Source organism: Cetorhinus maximus, chromosome 25, assembly GCF_964194155.1.
Source record: "Cetorhinus maximus chromosome 25, sCetMax3.hap1.1, whole genome shotgun sequence".
Classification (NCBI taxonomy): Eukaryota; Metazoa; Chordata; class Chondrichthyes; order Lamniformes; family Cetorhinidae; genus Cetorhinus; species Cetorhinus maximus.
In genome coordinates, this window is record NC_135903.1 from 4,762,950 (window position 1) to 4,790,682 (window position 27,733).

At 43.5% G+C, this 27,733-nt stretch overlaps 1 protein-coding gene across 1 annotated transcript; it reads left to right on the forward strand.

Moving 5' to 3' along the window:
• Nucleotides 1-1,387: 1,387 nt before the first annotated feature.
• On the forward strand, nt 1,388-26,792 carry LOC144667823 (gasdermin-A2-like). The gene is made up of 10 exons (XM_078529318.1): nt 1,388-1,522; nt 5,571-5,782; nt 8,415-8,607; nt 10,521-10,674; nt 12,426-12,534; nt 14,800-14,874; nt 19,495-19,625; nt 24,287-24,461; nt 25,701-25,774; nt 26,558-26,792. Exons 1-10 carry the CDS (start codon nt 1,470-1,472, stop codon nt 26,774-26,776), a joined length of 1,395 nt encoding a protein of 464 aa, XP_078385444.1. The 5' UTR covers nt 1,388-1,469; the 3' UTR covers nt 26,777-26,792.
• The last annotated feature ends 941 nt before the right edge of the window (nt 26,793-27,733 follow it).

Genomic DNA, 27,733 nt, shown 5'->3' on the forward strand with positions numbered 1-27,733 from the left:
TGCCGCCGGAGGGGTGAAGGGAAGATTTGTTTGGTGGTGGCATCATGCTGGAGTTGGTGGAAATGGCGGAGGATGATCCTTTGAATGCGGAGGCTGGTGGGGTGATAAGCGAGGACAAGGGGGACCCTATCATGGTTCTGGGAGGGAGAGGAAGGTGTGAGGGCGGATGCGCGGGAGATGGGCCGGACACGGTTGGGGGCCCTGTCAACCACCATGGGTGGAAAACCTCGGTTAAGGAAGAAGGAAGACATGTCAGAGGAACTGTTTTTGAAAGTGGTATCATCAGAACAGATGCGACGGAGACGAAGGAACTGAGAGAATGGTTAGTGAGCCTGCCCCACACCCTCCCCGCCTCACAATTAATATTGGGTTAATGTTGCTGCCTTGCTGTTTTTAAACTTATCTTTACCAAGAACATTGCATTTTATCTAGAAAAGCTTTCATTTGGCATGTCAGTAAAATAATTATGCAAAATGGCTCTCAATCCAGCTAACATGGTAAAGATTGGTGGAATCAAGTGTTGCAAGTAGTGTGCAACTTGAATCAAGAACATGAGCACTAGCTGATATGGTCTTGGAGAAAGGGACACACTCCCTGTCTGTCTACCAGAAACAGAGTGAACACATTCTACCCAATCTGAGTCTCCAAAATTAGAAATGCAACTGTCAATTCATGTGTCACATTTAAGGTTATGGACAGCTTAACATTTAATTAATTTAACAGCTTATATTTATATAGTGCCTTTCATGTCATGAAACACCCCAAGGTGCTCCAAAGGAGATTTAAGAAGGAAAATATGACATCAAGCTGCATAAGGCGATAGTAGATCAGATGACCAAAGGCTTAGTCAAACAGGTAGGTTTTGAGAAGCTAGTTAAAGGAAGAAAGCAAGCACAGAGGCAGAGAGGTATAGCGAGAATATTCCAGAACTTGGAGCTCATGCAGCTGAAGGCACAACCACCAATGTTGGAGAATTATGATTGCTCTTCTCTTTTAAGGAATAATCACTTATACCCATAAATTTTCATTTTATTTGTGTTGTTTAACTCCTGTTACACGGAGGGAAGAGTTTCACATCAGTGAAGCCTCTGGATAAAATTGTATTGTTGAGTGTTCAAGAGAGAAATCTATTCAGAGAGAAATAACTGAACCAAATCCTCCCGTGTGAGTCCTTCTCTGTCGGCAAGTTATTCTTTCTCTTCTTTAAAATGGTGTGATTTACCCCAAATCTTTTTTTTTAAATGTGTGAAACACTTCCCACATGCACAATGTCAACTGTGTGCATTCTATGGTTATGCCTAGGATATAATGGAAGTTACAAAATTACTTTCTTCCTCTAAATCCCTTGTGCCTCCGCCCCCAACAAAAAGATTGTGAAATCATTTTCATGAAGGGAGTTCCCGATCATGTGATTGGGATTTCCCCAGCTTCTGTATATAGATATAAAAGCCTGAGAATCAATAAGCCAAATGACAATGCAACCTTGGACTGAAGACACATATTTGGGAAGGACAGAAACAAAGTAAGTGGTGTGAGTCAGTTGGATATTATTGTCGTGTCTCGGGAGGGACAGAGTACCATAATGTACCCGGGTGGTGCAACCATTACTGCAAAACTGTGTTCGTTTTGACCCATTGAAGTCAAGCAGTTCTGTATTGCGCATGTGTGAAAGAGTGGGGAGAGAGGGAGAGGGAAAGTGGAGAGTGGGAAGGAGAGGGGGAGAGTGCAGGGAAGAGAATGTGAAAGAGTGGGGAAATAGGAAGTGAGGGAGAGAAGGAATAGAGGGAAGGAAGAGAGGAGGGGGTCGGGAGATGAAGGGAGAGCCAGGAAAGGTGGGGAGGAGAGGGGGAGGGGGAGGGCAGTGGGCAGAGGGAGAGAGGAAATGGGAAAGAGAGGGAGCAGTGTGGGAGAGCCAAGGAAGAGAGAGAAGGGGAGAAAGAAGGGGGAAAGAGCCAGGTAAAGAGAGTAGGTTAGTGGGAAAGAAATGGAAATTAAGGGGGAAGGGAGATTTTTTTTTATTCGTTCATGTGGGCATCTACCAGGCCAGCATTTACTACCCCTTCCTAATTACCCTTGAGAAGGTGGTGGTGAGCTGCCATGTGGCGTAAGTACACCCACAGCATTGTTCGGGAGTTCCAGGATTTTGACCTAGTGGCAATATATTTCAAAGTCAGAATAACGTGTGACTTGCAGGTGGTTGTGTTCCTACACACCTGCTTCCTTGTTCTTCTAGATGGTAGAGGTTGTGCGTTTAGGAAGGTGCTTTCCAAGTCGCTGCAGAGTTTCTTGTAGATGTTACACACTGCAGTCATTGTTTTTTTAAAACTATTCATTGGATGTGGGCAGTTTTAGGAGTCAACCACATTGCTATGGGCTAGGTAAGGACAGCAGATTTCCTTCCCTAAAGCGGGGATGGGCCAGGTAAAGAGAGTAGGTTAGGTTAGTGGGAAAGAGATGGAAATTAAGGGAGGGATTTTTTTAAAATCATTCATGTGGGTGTCACCAGGCCAGCATTTACTATTAGGACAATGAGCAATGGTTTCATCATTTAATTCCAGATTTTTATTGGATTCAAATTTCCACCATCTGCTGTGGTGGGATTTGAACTTGGGCTCCTGGAGTATTACCCTGGGTCTCTGGAATACTAGTCCAGTGACAATACCACTATGCTACCACCTCCCCCACTGTTGGCAGAGGGAGTGAATGTTTAGGTAGTGGAAGGAGTGCCAGTCAAGCAGATTGATTTGTCTTGGATGGTGTTGAGTTACTTGAGTGTTGTTGGAGCCGAACTCACCCAGGCAAGCGGAGAATATTCCATCAGACTCCTGACTTCTGCCTTGTAGATGGAGGAAAGGCTTTGGGGAGTCAGGAGGTGAGTTACTTGCTACAGAAATCTCAGTCTCTGACCTGCTCTTGTGGTCACAACATATGTGGCTGGTTCTGTTCTGTTTCTGGTCAATGGTAACACCCAGGATTTTGATGGTGGGGACTCAGTGACGGTAATGTTGTTGAATACCAAGGGGAGATGGTTATATTCTCTCTTGTTGGAGATGGTCATTGCCTGGCACTTGTGTGGCGCAAATGTCACTTGTCACTCATCCAAGCCTGAATGTTGTCCAGGTCATGCTGCATCCAGGCACGAGTTGCTTCGGTACCTGAGGAATTGCAAATGGAACTCAAAAATTATGCAATCATCGGTGAGTATTCCCACTCCTAACTTCATGCTGGAGGGAAGGTCATTGATGAAGCAACTGAAGGTGGTTGGACAAGGGCACTACCCTGAGGACCTTCTGCAGCAATATCTCTAGGACTGAGATGCTTGGCCTCCAATGACCACAACCATCTTCCTTTGTGCTGGGGATGACTCCAACTAGTAGCTGGAGAGAGGAAGAGAGAGGGAGCTGCATTTTCAAACTTAAAGATATAATTTTAACCCACTCAATGGGAAGGAGTCGCACAGATGAATAAAATGGTGCTCGTATCTTCCCTCTGCGCTCCAAGGATTCCTGCCCATCACCATTTTAACTGCTGGATTTCTGGCGGTGCCAGGCTCTCTTGCTTTAGGCTGGTGTTAACCTCATTAATATGTAAACATCAGGGTCCAATTGCCCAATTAGGACAGTGCAATTTTAACTGCTGATTTCACATGTCATGCTTATTGCTGGGCCCGTGGGTGAAACGAACCCAAACGTGATTATATTTCAATGGTTTTTTTTCGGTTCCTCTGATGGCAGAGAGAAGCAGGAATGCTCCTTGGTTCCCAAGGGAAAATCTGGGCCTCTCCCACCTTAGGATTGGCTCCGTCTTCCCCACCTGCAATCTCCTTTGGAGCAACCCACCGACCGCTTAATCCAGTGCCGGGGAATGTTGCCAGACAACACAAGGACGGCAGCTCTCCGACTGCCTGGAATTCCATCCCTGCCCACCTGCCAGACGGAGCTTCATCCAACATGGCAAACTGGGCACGGGAATTCCAATCCTCGGGGTCTGAGCCTCTGCCCACTTCGAGTTAACATCCAGTCCAGAGTGTTTGAATGGACACCGTGCGATATTAAAATGTTGCATTAACAAAGGTATGAATCCGTTGGTCAGAATATCAGAAAAAGAGCCATTGATGCAGTTTTCACTGTTAGTGAGTAAGCTGAACATTGTGTTGGTTGTATCATAAGCTGTTATTTGAAAACATTGTAGCAAGGATCATCTTATAATTTTACTGAATAATAACAACATTTCATTAACACAGGATGCTAGTCTGGAGGTATGTTGTGTTAGTGAGCCATGATGTTTTGAGAAATTCTGGAATGCCACAGTATGTCAGTGATTTTTTGAAAATATTTTAATTGTACATTTTCTGAAGGAAATTTCTTCCCCATGACACAAACAGCCTTATACCAAAGGCTGGAAACACTGCCAGATTTTCCATACTCCCCTCATCTGTTGTTCTCCAATAACTTCCCTGGACTTCTTTTTGTATGTCTTCATCTCTCCCTCTCACATTCTCTCTCTTTGTCTCTGTCCCTCTCTCTCTCTGTCTTCACTCCTGTTAGTTTTCTTGTTCAATTATGAACTCCATTTTTCCTTGCACCATTATCACTTCCATCATTTAATCACTCCTGTCCGACAACCTATCTGATTTTTCCTTCTGTTCTTTCTCTGCCCCCTTTCCCCAACTCTGAACTTGTCTAAAAGCTTTGTTAAAAGCAGTTACAGTCCACTTTCCAACCACAACTTTTAGTTACTTAGCACCTATAATATAGTCAAACGTCTCAAAGTACTTCACAAGAGTGTTATCAGAAAAAAATTGATACCAAGCCACTTAAGAGGTGTTCAGGCAGACAACCAGAAGCTTGATCTTATTGTATGCCTTCGTCTCTCTCTCTCTCTGTCTCTGTCTGTCCCTCACTCTTGATCTCTTCTGCTTCTCTCTCTTGTTTTTAGCTCCAGTGCTATAGAGAATGTACTTGCTGACCTCTGTTCGCAACCAGTTCACAAACATCTTGATTTTAAAACTCTCACTGGCTTCCCCCCACCCACCATGTTCAAATCCATCCATGATTTCATTCTTTCCTGTCTCTGTAACCTCCTCCAACCTTACAACCTTCTTATAACTCAATGCTCCTCCAAACCGGGCCTCTTGTCCATCCCCCACATCCTGTGCCTAGAGCCACCCAAGCCCCAAGCTGTGAAATTTCCTGCCTAAAGCTCTTCGTACCTCCACCCCTCTCCTCCTTTAAGACCCTCCTTTAAATCTGTCTCATGGTCATCTGTTCCAGTGTCCCAGTCTTTGGCATGGTGTCGATTTTTGTCTGATCTTACTCCTGTGAAACACCTATGTTCAGGACGTTAAATGATTGCAAGTTGTTGATTGGACTTGCTCTTACTTCACTGCTTTTCCATGCCACTTAATTCACAGCCTCCACTCCTCTGGCTTGGGAAATTGCCAAGCAGAGCCAACATGGAGAGAGAAGTCATATCAAGCCAGCCACTAGGTTAGAAGTTCTGCCACACCATTGGGTCAGGATATATTGTCTGATGGTATCTAATTTAACATGCACCTTCCCTCGTTTTAGGATGTTTAAAAAAGCATTACAGCACCTGGTTGAACAAATCGATTCTGGAGGTGGATTGATCCCAGCCACCAGTGCTTATGAATCAGAGAAGTTTCAACCTCTACACCTGGTCTACAGGAGAACAAATGGCCCATTCTGGAGAAAACCAACATATTGCCCTACTGAATTCGAACTGAAACATGTACTAATCGATGAAGATACCTTGGTGCCAGGTAGGTCGATGTGTGTGTTCATCGAGCGATGTTGTCAGCGTCCTCAACAATGCAGGAAGGCGGAGGGCTGAATGGAGTGCTTTGTCCTTTCTTCTGAACCATTTTTATCTCCTTTCCTGGACATGTTGATTCTTGTTGGTTTACTATTTTGCCAGTAACCCCCAGTATCTCACCCAAGTGAGGCCAGATAGTGAGTCAGATGTTTGTGGGTTCAAGTCCCATTCCAGCACACAATCTATGGTGACACTTTAGTGTAGTACTGATGGAGCGCTGGAGAGTAGGGGACCGCCACATGTTAAACTGCTGTCTCAGGTGGGCATAAAAGATCCTATGGCACTATTTCAAAGAAAAGCAGGGAGATTTCCCAGGCATCCTGGCCAATATTTAACCCATAATCAACATCAATGAGAAATGGATTATCTGGTCATCATCACATTACTGCTTGAGGGATCTTGCTGTGCACATACTTTTTTTACATCAGAACAATGACTGCACGTCAAAAGTACTTTGTTGGATGTAGAGCGCTTTGGGACATTCTGAGGTTGTGGAATGTGCTGCATAATTGAAAACCCTTCTTCTCTTAAACATATGATATTCCCTTATCTGACATCATATTTGTGTCATTGGATAATGTAAAGGCTTAACTCTAACACTACTCTAATAATAGCTGCTGAGCGTGTGCATAAGGAGCTAGATCATAATGACGTCACTCAGGAAGAGGTGAGTGCGTATGACCTCAGAGAGGAGCAGTAACTCTGTCCTGACATTCTGTAATCTTGTATATAGTTAGCTATGTTAATAAAAGTACTTCTAAGCAAAGATCTTTGCCTCCAGCCAAATCTCTTACCAGAGTAAGACACCCAATGTCTTCCAAGACAGCCCAACCTAATGGGGAGGTGGTGGCATAGTGGTATTGTCACTGACTGGTATTATAGAGACCCAGGGTATCGATCTGGGGATCTGGGATTCAAATTCCCACCATGGCAGATAGTGAAATTTGAATGTAATGAAAAAAATATGGAATTAAAATATTGTTGTAAAAACCCACCTGGTTCACTAATGTCCTTTAGGGAAGGGAATTGTCTAGCCTACATGTGACTCCAGACCCCTAGCAATGTGGTTGATTCTTAAATGCCTGCTGAACTTTGGCAATTATGGATAGGCAATAAATGCTGGCCTAGCCAGTGAGTCCCACAACAAACAATCAAGAGGGGGGACTTGAGTCATTATTTTCCGCACTTTGAGTAACTGGAATACCCTGATTAATGCCTCAGCTGAGACCGCCTAGCACAACACGGACCACAGGTGGACCCCAGACCATTTTTGTGTCAGTACTTCAGGAGCCCATCATGTGGTGAAGTCAACACGGGGAGTATTCTTTGAAATCCTAACATAAGATCTTGCAGAGTCCCATCATGTGGGTTATTATTATTGATATTGCAGAAAGGATGATCAGAATTACAGGAGAGAACTTTAAAAAGTCTGTCCCAAAGTGCATTTGTACTCTGAATCTCCCATCCCACTGAATGGTTTCTCAGAGCTGTATGTGTTGCTACAGGAAAGAACTGAACAGACCCATGGAGAAGGAGTGAAACTAGGAGTGGAGAAATGGGAAAGGGGAGGGGTGTGGTGGAAAGAGGTAAAATCAAAAGGAGATCCAATGTGGGCCTCTCCATTTACCCATGAATGGGAGGTGAGCAATAATGGCTTCTTTACTCAGAAGAGCAAAGTACATACAACAGTGTCAACTTTAGAAAATCTGAACCTTTTTAATATCCATGGGGGAGATATACGACTTGAGCCCAAAAGAATGGACAATTTCTCTATACCAGCCTGAGGCCAAAGCTAAATTAAAAATCAGACCTAATTTCAGTGGGAGTGACGAGCAGTGGGACACCAAAGAGGCCACAAGGAGGCACTGGCACCAGTTCAGCTTATATTGGGCAGCCATTTCTTTGTGGGTCATTTTGACAACTATACATTATAAACCAAATACAACCTGGCAGGAGTGGGGAGTTGGGGGGTGGGGGATGGTGGTGGTGGCAGATTTTAACTCTGTGTAAGTGAATGAGCTTTGATCTGGGTTAAAATCAGGCCTGTGGTACAAGTTTATCTTCTTAAGTTGGACATGCAGCAACTAGTCCCTCTTATTGCTCCATCTTAAGGGGTATAGTCATTGTTTCAATAAACTAAATAAAGATGACAATGAATTGTCAACATTGTCGAAGAAAATTGCACACGCACACACACATGTACACACATGTATACACACACACACACATACATACACACACTCACACAAATGGGGCCCCATTTTTGCCCCCACCACCCCACCCCCACAATCCTTTATTTTGGCTTGGAATTTACAAAAGGTTGCAAAGCCAGATGTTTGCTTGTTTTCTCTCAACCTTCCCCTCACGCCTCTCCACTTCACTGCGCTGCTCCGCATTGTGGTGTCATCACTGGCAACAAGTCATTAACATCAACTCCAATAGCAGGTGGGAAAGAGATTTTGCCTGTCAATTACTGCTGTTACTGAATGAAACAGATTCAAAGAAACAACAATACCAATGAAAAAAAAGATGTGAGCCTGTGTTACATTTCAGTGAGCATTTCATCTAATTCCGTGCAGTTCAGCAGAAGGAGATGCCCTTCAGTTTCTTGGAGACAGTGGATGGGTTGATCGAAGGAAAGGTAAAGGTCAATCTTGATCGGGTAACAGGAAAAGTCGAATTATCGAAAACCAATTACGACACCGTTCAACTGCAAGGAACAAAGCAACTTTACATCAGTGTCTCCGAGCTAATCGAGAGCCTGAAAATACGGTAAAGCACATTAATGAGAATATGCAAACTGTGGTCATTTTTGGTGATGTTGCTTTAGGAAGAATCAATTGTTACTGTAATGTGAATGTGAAATTGATGGGCAGAAAAAGACCAGGTGAGACCTGTCCCACACTCAAGAGGTAATACTTGTTCCTTCCTCCATGACAGGGTTAGTAGATTGTCAACAGAGGATTTTTCAGTAGCTTTTATTAAATGCATCTAAAAAAGATTGGTGTGTATCAAAATTAGTTTTGTGGAAGTCATTAGAAGAGTATTTTTGGATTGGAGGTTCAGTGCAAATTCTCAAAGTAAGTTACATTCTTAATATTTATTGATTCTAAAGTAGTATAGCACAGAAAGAGGCCATTCAGACCATCAAACCTGCACTGGCTCTTTGAAGAAGCAATCCATTTAGTTCGACTCCTTTGCCCTTTCCACATACCCTTGCAATTGTTTCTCTTTCAAGAATTGATCTAATTCCCTTGGGAAGAACTGCTATTGAATCTCTATCCACCTCCTATCAGGCAGTACATCCCAAATCCTAACTACTCATTAAGTGAATAAGGTTTTCTTCATGTTGCCTCTGGTTCTTTTGTCAATCACCCGAAAACTGTGTCCTCTGATCATCCACCCTTCAGCCAATTGAAACGGTTTTCCTTTATTTCCTCCTCCTTCAGGTACCATGCCCTAAGACAGTGTTGGTGGCCATGGCCTTCCATTGGATTAATGTTAATGTTGGATTAGTCCAACATTAGGCCAGCCAAAGTACTGTAAAGATCTGCCATTGCCAGGAAACTCTCCTGCGCTCTATCAGGCATATTGATAGCATTTACAGGCTGATAATTCACCTGTTTAGCTACATTATGAATGTACCTTCTATGGCCATCAAGTGCCTGGAGTGGGATTGAACCTGGAGCTTCTAGCCCAGAGGTAGTGACACTACCCACTGCACACTAGACCTCCTCTTCCCTTTATTGGCTCTATTAAAACCCTTCATCAATTTTTGTCATGCATCAAATAGGTAATAGGTGAATTAGTGTAACAGACTCCAGGGGCCGAATTTTTAAACAGTTGTGGAAGTGGGATCAGAGGCAGACAGGGCTGCAATTCCCCGCCACCAGCTAGCATGCCACTTTAATGGCATAGACCCACCTTGGGGCCATTTCTGAAGAGCCTGTTTGAGGCAGGGTGGCGGGGTGATGGAGGAGGATGGCTACCTTCCCACAAGAGGCGGGTAGCCAATCAAGCCCCTATTAAGGTCAGTGAGCAGACACTGCTAGAATTTTCCGATCAGCAGTTACGACCCTTCATTGATGCAGAATCCCAGCGATGAATGATGGCAGCAGGCCAGTTTCCCATCTATAATTTTTAACCCTCCTTGGCTGGGTTTGCAAGATGGCCAGAACTGCATCTGCATGCAACCTTGTGCAATGAGGGCCAGCTGACAGCTGTGGCCATTTTTTATTTTTAAAGTTTTTTTAAAAAAGTCTTCAGAGGGTGCCCCCATCCCTCACCTACCTACCCCAGCAGCACACGCCTCTGACAGCAGGGCTGCCAGTGCGTCAGTACTGGAGGGCATCCATCCTAATGGCCCTCTAGCCTCAGGAGCTGCAAGCCATCCTTGATTGGGCAGTGGTCCCGGCGACAGCCATTTAATCGGCCTCCTCCTTAAAAATCGATCCATGGGTCCAGACTCCAGCATGTGAAGGTTCCTGACCTGCGTTTCCTCTTGACCATGGGCTCAGGACCCACAAATAAAAATTCATTCAGCCCAGGTATCATCTGGTGATGTTAGTTAGTGGTATCCTCTAATTCTAGAGCTGTCAGCTGGGTCTGCATGCCAGGATTTCTGATGTATTTGCAAATTTGATGTTCTGAATTCCCACTCATTTACAATTCTCTTCCTCTTCCAGGAAGCTTGGACGTTCTTGGGAGCTGATGAAAAATATTTACTCAGGAGATCTCTGCATAGTAACCGAAACAGTGGTGTCTGTAGAGCCCATCACACTGAAGAAAGTTAACAAAGGAGGATCAAAATTCTATGTCACCTTACCCTACATCTCCAAGGTAGGAGTGGCTGCAACCTTTGGGCATGAAATGACCAATATTACCACGTCAGTAATCCTTTCCCAGGCTGCTGCTGCTTCTCTGCAACTTAGATTAATGAAATGAAGCTGAGGTTAAAAAAATGATTTTTCATAGATAACATTTTGGACATAAAACAATCCTCTGGACTTTGCAGCCTGTCCCATAGAGATGCCTTATGCATAACAACACAACAATCTGCATTTATATAGTGTCTTTAATGTAATAAAATGTCTCCAGGCACTTCACAGGTATGTCATCTGTAGTGCTCAATGGTTGAATTCTGTGTTTGATTATGTGAGTCTGGTAACTGATCTATGCTACCTGCGCTTGATTGGTTAAGCCTGGGGGATGACTCAGAGCTAGAGTAAACAGACAATTTGCTCACAACTGAGCTGTAAGCATGAGTGCAGACGTTTTGTGATTGCAGAGATATTTTAATTTAAAACTCGTACAAATAAAACCTACTGCACACTTAGAGTCTAGTGTCATCTCTGCATTGCTCTGATATATAAAACATATACAAGAAACTGGTGAAACACAAAGTTATCAAACAAATTTGGTTGGACCACACTTAGTGTACTGTATACAGGTCTGGTCCCAAAATAAAGAAAGGATACCAAGGTGTTGAAGAGAGCAGACATTTACAAGGATGTTACCAGAAATGCATGGGGTTTACATAAGGAAAGGATTGACAAGCTGGGCTCTTTTCTCTTGAAAAAAGATGGGTTGACCTAACAGGTGCCTTTAAAATTAGGAAAGGCTTTGATGGAGTGGTAATGGAGAAAATGATTCCTCTTACGGGAGGAACAGAGCTAGAGGCCATCAATATAAGATAATCACCAAGAAATGGAGAATTTGATCAGAAGAAACTCCTTTACCCAAGGAGTGGTAAGAATACCACAGGGAGTGGTTGAAGCAAATAAGATAGATGCATTCATGGGGAAGATAGACATGTATTTGAGAGAGAAGGGATTAGATAGTTAGGATAGTAGATTTGGTTGACGAAAAATGGAAGGAGGCTCAACCACCAGCATGGACTTGTTCGGCCTTATAGCCTGTTTCTGTGCCTGAAATCCCACGTAATTCTAGGTAAACTTTGTCACCAAGTCACATCAGGGGGTATCAGGGCAAATGACCAAATGTTCAGTCAAAAATTATTTTAAGAAGTTCCTTAAATGAGAGAGAAAGTGGAGAAATTTGGGGAGAGAATTCCAGAGCTCAGGTCCTAGGTAATTGAGGACATGGCCTCTAATTGTGGAGGGATTAAATTCCAGGATATGCAAGAGACCAGAATTGGAGGGAAGCAGAGATCTCAGAGCATTGTAGGGCTGGTGGAGATTACAGAGGTAGGGTGGGATGAGGCCATGGATGGATTTGAAAACAATACAAACACTACCAATCTCACCTGAAGCCATGTAATATCCTGGAAGAGGCAGTAAACCCTAGGCCAATTAGCAGGAAGAAGATTCAAAACAATCTGCTCTGACCCCCTTAGGTAATCAAAATAAGCACAGGAGACCACCCTGGTTCTGATTAACATTATAACATTACTGAGAGGAATCCAGGGTAGGATGCCCTGCAGAAAAAAAAAATGAGAGTTCAAAGCAGTTAGATAAACCCTTGGATTCACAAAACAACTTAAGCCATTGATTTGTGCTTATTATGAGGGATGTAAATCTCCACTGCTCTGTGTCTCACAATTTCACTTCTGATGTGTCTGCCTTTTTTAGGCAGGTACAGAATGCTCTCTTTTGACAGAGAGGACACTGGAAATTCCTAAAGGAACGGTCCTTGCCTACAAAGTGTGGGACCTGACTATATCAGAAGATGATACACTCTGTAAGTGATTTTGCAATTTAAGTGTTTTACCCTCCCTTGACATTCCCCGGGCCAGACACATTCCCCTTCTGAAGGTTTGGGCAGCTAACCCTCCAGAAGGCCTCCTTCATTGGTGGTCAGTAAATGACATCTCCATGCTGGATGTCCCTGACTGACGAGGCTTTTTGATTCGTCCAAACTTTTGCCATGGTGACGTCTTTGGAGAAACTATGATAAGAAGGAAGCCAGAAAAGAATAAAACTGGAAGATTGTGTTAATCCAGAAATAGTGACTAGGCAACTCCGGAGACACAAGTTCAAATCCTACCATGGCGGGCGGTGGAATATAAATTCAATTAATCAATAAAATTAATTAATTAACAGAATAAAAAGCTAGTCTTAGTAATGGTGACCATGAAACTACCAGATTGTTGTAAAAACCCATTTGGTTCATTAACTGGTTCAGGGGAAGAAATCTGCCGTCCTTACCTGGTCTGGTCGACATACGGGCCAGAATTTTTCAGTCGGTGTGTGGGGGTGGGCCCAACTCACTGGTGCGTAAAATGACGCGCGATGACATTGGGCGTGCATCCCGACATCATCGCGCTGTCTCGTGATGTTTCGTTCGGCAGGCGTACGCCGCGGTCGGCTGCACGCCCGCCGAAAACTGATAGGCCTATTAAGGCCATTAACGAATTAATTAGTGTCATTGTTGACGCTGCCCGTCCAACCTTACGGTTTGGCGGGCAGACGAAAAGCCCAAGCGGCTTTCACGTTTTTTTAGGAAACCTCATCCACGAGCGGGATGAGGTTTCCTAAAGCTTTTATGCATCAAATAAAAAAGTTCTGTGAAATATAAAAACATGCCCCATCTCATGTGACACAGTCATGTGAGGGGACTTGTTTAATTAGATTTTTTCCCATTTATTTAATTATTTCAATAGCGATTCAGTCTCCCTGAGGTAGCTCCGTGCCTCAGGGAGATTGAAGCGCTCTTTTGCGCGCATGCACAAAAGAGCGCTGGCCCCGACTCTCCCTCCTCCCCCTCGCCCGCACAGGTAGCGCTGAGTGCTATGGCTCGCATCTTACACTGAGCTGACCTTAATTGGCCTGCCCATGTAAAATGGTGGCGTGGAGCCGATCGCGGGCGATGGTCGGCTCTGCGACCACCCCTGCCCACTCCCACCGAGCCCGCCCGCTGACTGAAAGATTCAGGCCATGGTTCCAGATCCACAGCAAAGTGGTTGATTCTCAATTGGCCTCTGAAATGGCACAACAATCCTTCTCATGGTCAATGAGTGCCAGCCTTGCCAGCAACACTCACATCCCATGAACAAATGGGAAAAAAAATGCTTGAGTTTTAAAAGATTGACGATTATAGCAATGGGGAGAAAAATCAAGGAAGAGATGGAATTCCCTTACTCGAGAAATATTAGAGTTGAAGATGGTGTAATAAGCATGATTTCAACACAGCAAGGAAGTAAACAGTTAGATGGGTGCCTGGGACAAGAGGAACAAGTGAGAAGGAGCCATAGTGTGGACAAAATAGAAACAGGTGAGAGAGGCAGTGACAGCAGGAGCTTGAACAGTGGGGAGAGGTGGGGGATCATTTAGAAACAAGAGGTTTTTTTTTTCTCATCTACTTTCTAGGTATGTAACAAGTGTCAGCCAAAGTATTCCTAGATATTTGAAGTTTTACATGGACTTGTGCCTTAGCGCTCACACACATGACCCTTCTCCATGTGTAACCTTAGAGCTCACCCACATGACCCTTTCTCCACATGTAAATATAGATAGTGAATATTGGTGAGTATTTATCCATAAGTGACATTATATCCAAGCTGAATATCCTCACTCAAAATCCTTACATTTGCAGAGATGAGTGGATGGTTTTCAGGAATGGGAACAATGGCTGATTCTTTTTTCTCTTCCTAGTCCAGGGCAGGACCAATTGTAGTGCCCCTACTTTTGCTCCAGGTAGCATGAGCTAACTCAGCACAAGCCAAAGATTGAATCTGGAACCTGCTGAGTCTGCATGAGTACATTTCCCCTGGTAAAGCGTCCTCACTTTCCTTGTCTTCTGCACTGTCTGCAAAGTGGAAGAACTTCAGAAGCAGTTCAGCCATCTGATCGCACATTTCACCCTTTCAATGAACACCTGACTCTCCATTGAGTAAATACTTCTGTATACACAAGATAGTAAAACAGTTGAAATTTGTGGCTAACAGCTCCATTAGGTTTCCAGTGTTGCTCTAATTCAACGGCTCTTTTCTCTATTCCTTTTCAGGCATCTCAGTGGCAAAAAAGAAGAAATCATCAAAGTTTCAGCTGTGTCTTGACAATATAGACGGTAAAGTTAATGGTGTAGCCACTTGGAAATTATTAAGAGGATAGACTATGTTCCTGAACAAAATAGAAGAATAATGGAAAGATTAAGCTACTGAGTTGTCGTGTATGAATGAGGAATAGAATGACAGAATAACAAAACTTAAAGTCAGAGAATGGAAGAATTAATTTCAATTCCTCCTTCCAACAAAACAGTCTTAGAACAAAAACAAAAATACCTGGAAAAACTCAGCAGGTCTGACAGCATCTGCGGAGAGGAGCACAGTTAATGTTTCGAGTCCGCATGACTCTTCATCAGAACTAAGTAAAAATAGAAAAGAGGTGAAATATAAGCTGGTTTAAGGGGGGGTAGTGGGACAGGTAGAACTGGATAGAGGGCCAGCGATAAGTGGAGATAACCAAAAGATGTCATAGACAAAAGGACAAAGGGGTGTTGACGGTGGTGATATTATCTAAGGAATGTGCTAATGGGGACATTAAGGGTAGAAAGCAGGACGAGCAAGGTACAGATAGCCCTAATGGGGGTGGGGTGGGGTGAAGGAATCGAAATAGGCTAAAAGGTAGAGATAAAACAATGGATGGAAATACATTTAAAAATAATGGAAATAGGTGGGAAAAGAAAAATCTATATAAATTCTTGGAAAAGGGGGGATCAGAAAGGGGGTGGGGATGGAGGAGAGAGTTCATGATCTAAAGTTGTTAAACTCAATATTCAGTCCGGAAGGCTGTAAAGTGCCTAGTCGGAAGATGAGGTGCTGTTCCTCCAGTTTGCGTTGAGCTTCACTGGAACAATGCAGCAGGCCAAGGACGGACATGTGGGCATGAGAGCAGGGTGGAGTGTTGAAATGGCAAGCAACAGGGAGGTCTGGGTAATGCTTGCGGACAGACCGAAGGTGTAAAACAATCTTAGATATGGCTCCATTGGTAGCATTCTCGCCTCTGAGTCGGAAGGTTGTGGGTTCACAGTTCCACTCCAGGATGAGCACAAAGATCTAGGTTGACACTCTAGAGCAGTACCAAGAGAGTGCTGCACTATTGGAGATGCCATCTTTTGGATAAGATGTTAAACCAAGGCCCTGTCAGATGGGCATAAAATATCCTGCACCATTATTTCAAAGTCTAACAGGGGAGTTATCCCCAGTGTCCTGGCCAATATTTAGCCCTCAATCAACATCAGTCAAAAAAAATTTGGTCAGTATCACACTGCTGTTTGTGGGATCTTGTTGAGCGCACATTGCCTGCTGAGTTTCCTGCAATAGAAGAGTCACCACACTTCAAAAATGTTTCATTCATTTTAAAGCATTTTGGGACATTCTGAGTCATGAAAGGCGCTTTCTTTTATTTCAAAATCTTTTGCAAACACAAGGTCAGCTTCCATGTGTAATGACGACTCTCAAACCTGCCTCACCATCACTGCCATTGGCTCCAGGGTTGTTGGTGTATCTGACAATGAGACCTGCAGCTCAACATCAACAGCTGGCCTGTTGGTGTACAGTCTTGATGGTCTCTTTGACCACGAGCTGAGCTTCATTGCCTTTTATCTGGTCTGTCACCAAAGCCATCTTCATCTACCTCCAAAATATTGTCCAATTAACTGCTGAAGCTCTAGTCTATACCATCATTGACTTGAGAATCAACTTCTCAAATGTTGTTTTTCACCTTCACCCTTCAGCTAATCCAAACTTCTACAGTTTCAATCCTCTCTAAATTTGGTCTCTTACCGCATTATCCCCAATGATTCTCTGAATCCCAAAAAGCACCTTCGAGATTCTAATACTCAGTTTTACATTCTTCTGTGGCATCTCCGAGTTTATTTGAGACATTACCAGTCATAGCCATGGCCGCTCCAGGGACTTGAGCAACAATTTAGGCTGACACTCTGGTGTAGTACTGGGAGAGTGCTGCACCATCTTTCAGTTGAGTCCCTGCCTGCCTTCCCAGGTAGACTTTAAAGATCCTGTGGCATTGTTTCATAGAATAGAATATATACAGCATCTGGCCCAACTCATGTGTACTGGTATTTACACTCCACACAAATCACCCCCTATTCAATCTACCTCTTCTCAGCCTTTCAACACTTCTTTCTATTCCCTTTTTCTTATGTACTTGAGTAGATTCTTCATGAAAACATCTAAACTATTCACCTCAACCACTTTCTGCGGTAATGAGTTCCACATTCTAACCACTCTGAGTGAAGAAATTTCTCCTTATCCCTCTATTGGATTTATTAGTAACTATTTCGGGCACCTAGTTTTGGATTCTCCCACAGGAAGGAACATTCTCTTCACATCCACCCTAGCTGTCCAATTCGATCATAATTTTAAAGATCTCTATCAGGTCTCCACTAAGGTCTCTATTTTGGAAAATCTCCCTGGTATCTGGACCAATATTGATCCTCAGCCAACATCACCAAAGAGATTTTCTGGTTTACTAGACTGATACCTGGAATGGGCGGGTTGTCTTATGAGGATAGGTTGGATAGACTGGACTTGTTTCCGCCATTGTTTAGAAGATTGAGGAGTGACTTGATTGAAGTATATAAGTTCCTGAATGGTGTTGACAAGTTGGATGTGGAAAGGATCTAGGCCAGAACTAAGGGCCACTGTTTTAAAATTAAGGGTGCGCCCTTATAGGACAGGGATGAGGAGAAATTATTTTCTCTCAAGAGGGTTGTGTGACTTTGGAACACTTTGCCTCAGAAGGCAGTGGAGGTGGGGTCACTGAATATCTTTAAGGCAGAGGTAGATAGATTCTTGTTAGGCAAGGGAATTGAAGGTTATCGGGGGTAAGTGGAAATGTAGAACTCGAAACACAAACAGATCCGCCATCATCTTATTGAATGGTGGAGCAGGCTTGAGGGGCCGAATGGCCTACTTCTGCACCTATTTCGTATATTCATATGTACTGCACTGAAGGGCTAACCTAGACCTGAAGCGGTCAGCAAAGGCCTGTAGAGTTGCATTATCATGAACGGGTAAAGGCCAAAAATGTGATCTACTGCTTCTGAAGCTTTCCCTGTGCCTGCCCACAAATAACCTGTCGTTACCTCATAATACAAGGTCAACTCATTTAAATTTTTTTCCCCTTGTGTTGCTCATGCAGAGAGTCCACAGGCGGAGGACTGTGGGTGTACCTACACCAGATGGACTACAGCAGTTCAAGAAGGTGGCTCAACATGACCTTCTCAAGGCAATCAGGGATGGGAAATAAATGCTGGCCTTACCAGCAACACCCACATCCCATGAATGAATAAATGATAAAAGAAATTCCAGTGCAGCAGTGCACGGGCTTCTGCTCCAGAGGAAAATTGGCCTTTGAGGTACCAAAGAAATGCAAGAAGTAATTTGGGTGATCCAGGCAGGGATTCAGTTCAGCAAGCTTACTGCCTGCTCCCCTTTTGTGCCTTAATTTTCTTTCACGACAGTGGCTACTCCAAACTTTGTCTCCAGTCCCTCTCTTGCAGTCCACGTTTGTGGCAGAAGCTGAACGAATTTAAATGAGTTGACCTTGTATTATGAGGTAACGACAGGTTATTTGTGGGCAGGCACAGGAAAGGCTTCAGAAGCAGTAGATCATATTTTTGACCTTTACCCGTTCAGGATATTGCAACTCTACAGGCCTTTGCTAACCGCTTCAGGTCTAGGTTAGCCCATCTTACTGAGGCTACTGCACACATTCTGCACAGACTCCTTTGCGTTAGCTGGAAGAATTGGTGTGTGCTTGTTAGTCCAGATGTACAGCCATCTTCAGGGCTTTGTGCCTGATTATACAGTGAGCTAACTCTAGATTTTGCACCATTTTGTTATTAGCCCATAGATGTTGCTCCCAATCTTCAGTGATATTTTCATGTGTTTGTGTCATAGCATCTTATAGCATGAGGAGGCCATTCTGTCCATCATGCCTATGCTGGCTCTTTGAAAAAGCTATCCAATTTTGTTCAAATCCCCCCACCCACAACACTCTTCCACTCCCCTGCCCCACCTCCATTCTTTTCCCATAGCCCTGCAAATATTTACTTTAAAGTATACATCCAATTCCATTTTGGAAGTTATTATTGATTCTGTTTCAGCCAGTGCAATAACTCAGTGTTTTTAAAAAGAAAAATCTCCTCAACTTCCCCTGGTTCTTTTGCATATGGTCTTAAATCTATATTCCCTGGCCACTGACCTTCCTGCCAGTTACTTCTTATGTACTCCAGTAAAAGCCCTCACAATTTTGAGCACCTCTGTCAAATCTCCTCTTCACTAGAATGGAAACTGCAACTGTTTTCATTCAGTAACACTTCATTCAGTGAACAGTTTCTTTCAAAGAATGGTGGCACTTGGGAGACATCAATCAGGAAATGGAAAAGATTGACCAGAGCTCCTGCTTCTGAATACCTCCCGATTGTCCCTGTCGAAAAATATGTGTGTGTGTGTGTGTGTTTTGAACTCCTCCTCTTTAAAAGCTTTCCATTTGAACTTTCTACACATCCCAGCCACTATTGTCTGATGGTTAGTGCAGTTAACACCAACACCATACCAGCGTTTAAAAAAAATCCACACAATGTTGATATCGATTCTCCAGAATTTTACTGCTTCTAACGTACTGTTCGTTGTTAAATTCTATTAAATTCTATTTCTTTCAGTTAAAGGAGTTAAAGGAGAGCAAAGTTTTGAAATCTGCTGTGAACTTAAGTGTCTGGAAAATGTTCTAAAGCGTCAACTCCTGGACCATATATGTCAGATTATTGAAGACTCTGAACTTCATTCAGTCCTCAGTGACTTGGTAAGGTGAGGTTTTGATTAAAATATTAAACGGAAAGGATTGATTCCAGGTTTACTCCCTGGTCTGTCTCAATTGGTGGTGTCATGTCCCAAGTGTCTCTGGATTAGGGAAGAGATTAGGAGATGCTTCTGATCACTATCTGTTGTCTATGCCCCTATGCCATTGTAATGTAAGGGTACTCAGCAGAGCAAGGGTTAACTTGGGACTGGAGAATAGTAGCACCCATGGTATGATGTATAGAGTCACATGGTATTAAACTCAGAGAGAACACTCTGGAAGCAGCCTACATGCATGGCAGCAGCAGCGAGCATGGCATTAACTGGAATCTGTGCATTGTTAATGATTAACAATAAATGGTTCATGGTTAAACAAACAAGTTTCAAGGTCTCACCATTGAGACATCAAACGAACCCTAACACAATACTATCCAGTAGCTCTATGTGTAAAGCATGTTTGTAGAGGGATATTCGGTGAGGACAGGATTGAATTGGGTTGCAATGTTCCTCCAATAAGCTGCTAATATTGTTGACTCAGTCGACATATGCAGACCAGACCAGTCAGTGAACATCACCAAGATTTTTCAACCATAGTTGAACTCAATCCTGTCCTTCGCGAATGCCCATTCGCATAAGTTTTGATTCAGGGTCCCTATCTAATGATTAAGCCTGGCTGATGTTACCGCCAATTCTTACCCAGCTTACACACACTGAGGCTAATTCCAACATCCCAACCACTGTCTCCTTTGAGATTGCGTAGGTAACTTAGCAGAAGTAAAGATATACAGGAAGCTTCCCTTTTCAATTGCATTAGTGAAGGCTGCTCCCTCACATTGTCCTTTAGAATGGGGATGATTGATCAGTTATATGGAACAAATCCAAGGGTAGGATTTTCCATGCCCGCTGGAGTCAGGCGTCATGTTGGGCATGAGCTTGGACAATATGGCGAGAAGGCCAAAAATCAATTTCATGACTTCATAAATTGTCAGAATCATCCTCCCCATGCTGGATCATCTGAACATGTTGGCGTGATTGCACTCCAACGTGTTTCAAACTGTACATAAGCAATGTGTACCTGGCGAGTTGCACTTGGCTCAGAACTTCCAGGTTTGTTTGCCTACCTTGCTTCGGGCAGCACTCGCAGTCATCAGCGCCAGGCTTCGCAGGCAGCACCACATCACTTTTAGGGGGGCTCACGGCAGGTCTCTACCCACCAAACCAGCTGTAAGGCGGGGGTGGCTTTTCAACGGCTTCAGAGCTAGGGCCTGCTTGGGGAAGGGGGAGAAGTGGCCTCAGGAAAGTGAAGAGGCTGCAGAGCAAGGGCTGTACTGGGGAAAGGGGGTATCCCAGGGTGTGTGTGGGTGCACAGGTTGATCTGTGCAAGTGGCCTCAAGATGGTGAGGGCTGAGGAGGCAGTCTCCAGAGGAGATGAGGCCAGATGGAGATGTGAGAGTGTGTGTGAGAGAGTGTGAATAGTGATGTCCCTTGAGCTGGCAGTGAGTGAGATGCCAATGAATGTGGATGGGCTTATGAGTGTGTGACTTTAGAGTGATGAGATGGTTGCCTTACCCTAGTGGCACGGATGAGATCATTCATCCTCTTTCTGCACTGGATGGCCAACCTCTTCTGTGCAGCCTTGGCACTGACCACCACTGCCACCGACTCCCAAGCCGGAGTGGTGAGATTGCTGGACCTCCTGTGGCCAAAGCAGAGATGGAGGACATCATGGCATTCCTCTGAAAGGCATTCCAGTGATGTGTCCTGAACTCTTCTTGGCTTACAGGGACACGACTTCACTGGAGCAGTCCTGGGCTGCGAGCATTGAGGACTGCATGGGCGGCTGCAGTTTAGATATGGCACCCAGAGTGAGGTAACGGCGTGACGGGCAACTCCGAGGCCGCCTGCCAGTATGACGGCGTATTTCCTGTGGCTGCATAATTAATGATTTGGGACTGGGGCAATACGGTGTGAAAAGCTGCCACTGCTGCCGGCAGGTAAATGTCCTCTTTCCCGCTTGCTACCACACTTAGTGCAAATCTGGGACGGTTAGTTTTGCTAGTTTTACTAGAAGTATGCAGTGACCAATCAACACTTCCATTTTGGGCACCCAAAGTTGACATCAAATACTCCCCAGGGAAGGGTCCGTTGCATGTCTCCCGTGGTTAAGCATGGAATAAGACCCTGCCTACACTGTTGCAACAATGGGGCAGGATTTGTTGAAAAAAATAATGGTGTTTGAATGACTCGTGCCATTATCAATGTGCCAATCAGCAAGCAACCTGTGGTGAGGAAAAGATACCTTGTGAATTGTGACATGCCAGGAGTTGCTGCACAATTGACAGCGTTACACCATTAGTTTCAGGAAAATTGAATCTCGCATTTAACCGCCTTGTGAGTTTTTTGAAGCTTCTGCATTTTTACATTAAGCGCCCATTAATCTCATCACAGAATGTTAAATCTAGTGATTAATACCACAGGTATCCTTTTAATTTCAAGATAATTGTTAATGACTGCTAACCAATTCCTCTGGCCCAGAAAGTGAACAATTAAATTAGGATTTAATAGTCATTGGTGTAATAGACTAGTGAATTGTCATTGCTGGATGTTTTAATGATGGGGATTTACACGTAACAATTTTTTCTTACTTTTCCTTTCTGTCTTTTTTTCCCTCTGTAAATCCAAACTGTTTTTATCTCCTCTATTTCTCTTCCTGTACCTGATTTGATATTGAATTCACCCACTGTAATTCACCCTCCTTCTCGGTTCTCCCTTTGTTTCTATCTCAATCCCTAAATCTCTTTGTTTAAGGAGATAGACTGTTCCGCTGTTCACCAAGGTCCCACATGTCCTGTTATCTTTACCACGCTATTATTAGTTTGTATTTCTATCAACTTAGAGGGCAAAAAATAAGCTGAAGGGTGCAGGAGAAAGTCTAACGAACTGGGCATGTTGCAAGATTCTCAGCTCCAATATACCGTCACTGTATAAAAGTGTGTACTACAAGATCAGTGAACATTTTTACTCAGCCAGTCATATGCTCTTGCTAACTAAAATTGTCAATTACATGTGTTGAATTGTGGGCTGCTTTCTGCTGTGGATTCAGGTCCTAAATGTAATGAAAGAAAGAAAGAGATTTCATTTATATGACGCCTTTCAGAACCTCTGCATTTCCCAAAACACGTCATAACCAATGAAGTACAATCACTAATGATAGTGTAGGAAAACACAACAGCTACATCAAGGTCCCACTAACAGCAGTGAGATAAATGACCAGGTTTTAGTGAAGTGGTGGTTGAGTGATGAATGTTGGCTAGCATACAGGGAGAACGTCTCCACTCCTAGTGACCTGGGATATTTCACATCCCCCTGGCCAGCAAGACAAATCCTTGGTTTAATGCCTCATTTAAGAGACACTCTTGGTACCACACTAAAGTGTCACCCTGGATTATGCACTAAAGTCCTGGAGTAAGGTTTGAATTTATGACCATCTTACTTAGAGATGAGAGTGCTACCACTGAACCAAGGTTGACACTTAATTTAACTTGCTCACAGCCAGGCACTTGCATTCCACCAGCATTAGCCAAACTGTTTACTAATCTATCGTGTCACTCTCTGTCCAAGAATAGTGTGGCTCTAGTTTAGGAGACAGTCACATTCCCCAATTTTTAACTGTGGAAACTAGATAATTTCACAAGGATCACAGCTTCTTTGTGACATGATTATTGGGTTTCTTGTCTGTTGTTGGAACATTCATCCATGCCCTTGATATCTCCGGGCTCAATTATTTCAATGCTGTCCTGGATAACCTTTCATCTTCCACCTTCCAGCTCCTCCAAAATTCAGCTGCCTGTATCCTATCCTACACCAAGTTCTCCTAACCTATTGCTATTGTGCTCACTGACTTACACTGCCACCAACATATTTCATTTAAAATTCTGATCCTTGTGTTCAAGTCCCTCCATAGCCTCAACCTGCCTATCTCTGTAACCTTCTCCAGGCCTGCAACACTTTGAGGCCTCAGCTTTCCTCCAACTCTGGCCTCTTGTAAATCCAGTACTTTTGTTGCCCCTCAATTAGTGGTCACATCTTCAATCATTTAGTCCCTAAACTCTGCATTCCCTTCCTAAATCACTCTAGCTCCCTCTACTTGTTTAAGGTTTTCCTTATAATTCACCATTTTGACCAAGTTTTTAGTTACCTCCTATTATGTCCTTTAGCTCAATTTTTGTTTGGTTACACTTCTGTGAATCTCCTTGGGGGTCTTTCCTCCTCCTCCAGGCACCATGCCCTAAGAGGGCATTGGCAACCATGGACTGCCATTGGATTTGTCCATGATAATGCTTGGCAAAGTATTGCAGTGGTTTGCCATTGCCTTCTGCATGGCTGACCAGTAAATTCCCCACTCCTGACTGTCTGCCATTCAGCATATTGGAAGGATTTACAGGCAAATAATCAACCTGTTTGGCTACATTATGCCTGCACCATCCATGACCATCAAGTCCCGAAGTGGGACTTGAGCCTGGAGCAGAACTTGTCCAGAGGTAGGGACACCAACCCACTGAACCACAAGACCTTGGGATGTTTATGCACATTAAAAACACTATTTAATTAGCAAGATGTTGTGGAATTGGTCGTGTTTTTCATTTACGCTCTTTTGTTTCCCAGCTTTGTGATGCTTGTGCTGGAATCAAATATAAACTCTCAGTTTTGAATAAATTTGATACAAAAGGAAGAGAATGTGCAGAGAACCTGCTGGGCATCTGGAGTGAGGCTCAGTTGCAGAACGCTGTTGAGAACAAGCTTCTTAAAGCAGTTTGTCTTCTCATTGCAGCATTGGAAGGTAAGGAACCAAATCTGAACCTTCAGCGTGGACCAACAAACCAACATCTCACTCTTCTTACTTTGAACTATCCTAGAATAGGTGCAGATAGACACAGTCTTCTACAAAGGGAAAGTTGTAGCATACAGTAATGTAATCGTTATATTCCTGAGCTAAAGGCCTGCAATAATAATCCAGAGAACAAGAGTTCAAATTTTTCCTGGCAGATTGAGTTTGAAAAAGAAAATTTGAAGATGTCACATTAGCATAAAATCTCAACTGGTTCATAAAGTCCTTATGGGGATGAACATTTGCCATCCTTACCTGGTATGGCCTGACTCCAGTCAGACTCCAACATGGTTGACTCTTAACTGTGCTTTACAGTAACCTAGTAAGACACGCAGCTGCCTGAAACTGTTACTAGCCCTCTGTCATGATGTACTCACCAGATTGCAGGATGGGAATTAATTGACACTCTTTGACACCAGAGAGTGAATTTAAAAACCCTTTGATTTTTGGAAGCTATGGCCTTGATTTTAAACCCCTGCCTCTCTACCCCACCCAACCGGACAGGAGATGGCCAGGCACAGGATTGAAATCTTGAAATTTGAAAGGTCGCTCCATTTTTTTGGACTTTTTTTTAGTTGTTCCTGGGATGTGAGCATCACTGTCTAGGCCATCCCTCATTGCCCATCCCTCATTGCCCATCCCTAATTGCCCATCCCTCATTGCCCATCCCTCATTGCCCATCCCTCATTGCCCATCCCTCATTGCCCATCCCTCATTGCCCATCCCTAATTGCCCATCCCTCATTGCCCATCCCTAATTGCCCTTGAGAAGATGGTGATGAGCCACCTTCTTTTACCACTGCTGTCTATGTGATGTAGGTACACCCACAATGTTGTCAGGGAGGGAGTTCCAAGTTTTTGACTCAGCAACAGTGAAGGAATGACCGATGTAGTTCCAAGTCAGGATTACTTGCAGCTGGTGGTGTTCCGATGTGTCTGCTGACCTTGTACTTCAAGGTGATAGTGTTTAAAATGTGGTGTCGAAGGAGCTTTGGTGAGTTGCTGCATGGCATCTTGTAGATAGGGCAGCAGTATATAGTAATGGCTATGACTTAGACCTTTGGCAAAACTCCCTCTAAAAGCAGACGAGGAGCTACTTAGGATACAGAAGTCACCAGTGCACATGTAGAAAGTCTAAGAGGAAGCACCTTACCCTCGAATCTTTGCAAACATTCTCTTCTCTTATTTTCAGATCTGCCACCAGCAACGCTGCAATTGTTAGTTCAGAGTTTGAAGATGCAGATCCTGCAGCAGCAACTTAACGTGGTAAGAAATGAACTAAGACCGGAAAAGGGGAAGAGGCAAATAAATACATTTGGATGAGGGAATACCCAGGGGTGAACTAAACTGGAAATATTGAACGTGCGGGAATTAATAAAACAGAAAATAATGAATACCTGAGAATAAATTAAAAGGGGAAATATGGATTATTGGGATTGAATAATGGAGAATAGAAATAAATTAAAATGGGAATAATTGATACCTGAGTGGGCAATGAATAAGAATAATATAGACTCAACAATTAATTAAATAGAGATAAATAAAGATCATGAATTCCAATCGAAATTCTAGATACCTGGGAATGAATTCAAAGGGAAATAAGAATGACATAATGCATCATGTTGGGAACAATGAATATCTAGGAGTGAACTAAATTGAAATCAATGGATAAGTAGGTGTGATATCCAGGTAAACAAAATTCAGCAGCTCAGACAGTTCAATAACTGTGGAGAATGACTGTACTGGGCTGCCTCTGAGAGCAGGAGTGCCTTCTGAGAGGGGTGGTGTGAGTTTCTCGTGAATCCAAGTGCTGAACGAAAATGGCAGCAAGCAGCAGCAGCAGTCATTGCTGGCACTGAGGTTGGATCTGCCATTTGGTGCCTGGCTGTGGTTAGGTTTATTGCTCAGCTTAGCCGATGAATAAATAAATGTACTTGGCTGCATCCTTCATAACTGCAACGGTGTTTCAATGCTGGACCAGCCTGTAAATCTCGCTTGTGGAACCGAAAAATTGCAACCCTTTCATTTCCCTGTTTGTCCTTTCTGAAGGTCACCAACATCATGAATGATCTAGAGCATAGCCAAGTGGGCCAGCTTCTGAAAGTGGACACCCAAGGTTTGCCCGAGGCTGCGTTTGGAATAACGGCAGGGATTCTGAATGAAATCGGAATTCAGATGGAGAGAGAGGGCATTCGAAAGATGAGAGAAACAAGTCTCTGTGAACTGTCCATCGCTTTGTACTGTCTGGAAGCACTGAGCAACCATTGAAAGGGTGAATCGGACAAACTTAATGCACTGATTTGTCTTTTTTATTGCAGTGGTCTCAGAGAAGATCCACATACATTTATTTCCATTGATTCTACCTTCATTTACATGCTTTGAGATAATAGTCTGCATGTCTCTCATAGATACCATTTTATCCACACTGAGATTACAGATGGCCAAATTTCATTTGCATTGTTCAGGAAAGTACAAAACAGGAAAGCAATCTGCAAAAGGCAAATAGGTTCATCAACTCAGAATTATAAAGGATATACAGCACAGAAAGAGGCTATTCAGTCCAAAGAGGCCATCCTGGCATTTATGGATCACTTGAGTCTCCCCCCAATACTCCCTCACCAAACTCCATCAGCCTCTGTTCCCTTTTCTCTCGTATGTTTCCCCTTAAATACCTCAATGCTATTCACCTTAACCACTCGCTGCATGCGATAGTGAGTTCCACATTCTGACCACTCTCTGGATTTAGATGTTTTCAATTCATGTTCCAAGACATTCATTGGAATATCAGAATAATTTTCCATTAGTATTGCTGAAAAAAGAGACACGCTGTCAAATCTTTTCACCTTGCACTAATCAGAACAGACACAAGAATGCCAAATTTCAAAGAAAGCAACAATTTATACTGCATGAGAAAAGGGTCCAGATTGGTTGGCAGTCAACATGCTGACCAATTTGTACCCTTTTCTCATGCGGTATAAATTGTTGTTCACGTTGAATGTCTCACTCAGCTGCACTCAGCTTGTTCAATTCTATTTACTGCATTCTTAAATCTGCAAATTTGAAACTTGTGCACAATACTGCTGAGATGTTAAATTTTGTTTGCTAACTTCAGTTCTATTAATTCATGGGATGTGGCCATCACAGGCAAGACCACCCCTTATTGCCTATCCCTAACTTCCCTTGAGGAAGTGATAGTGGGTCAACTTTTTCAAAGCTGAGCAGATT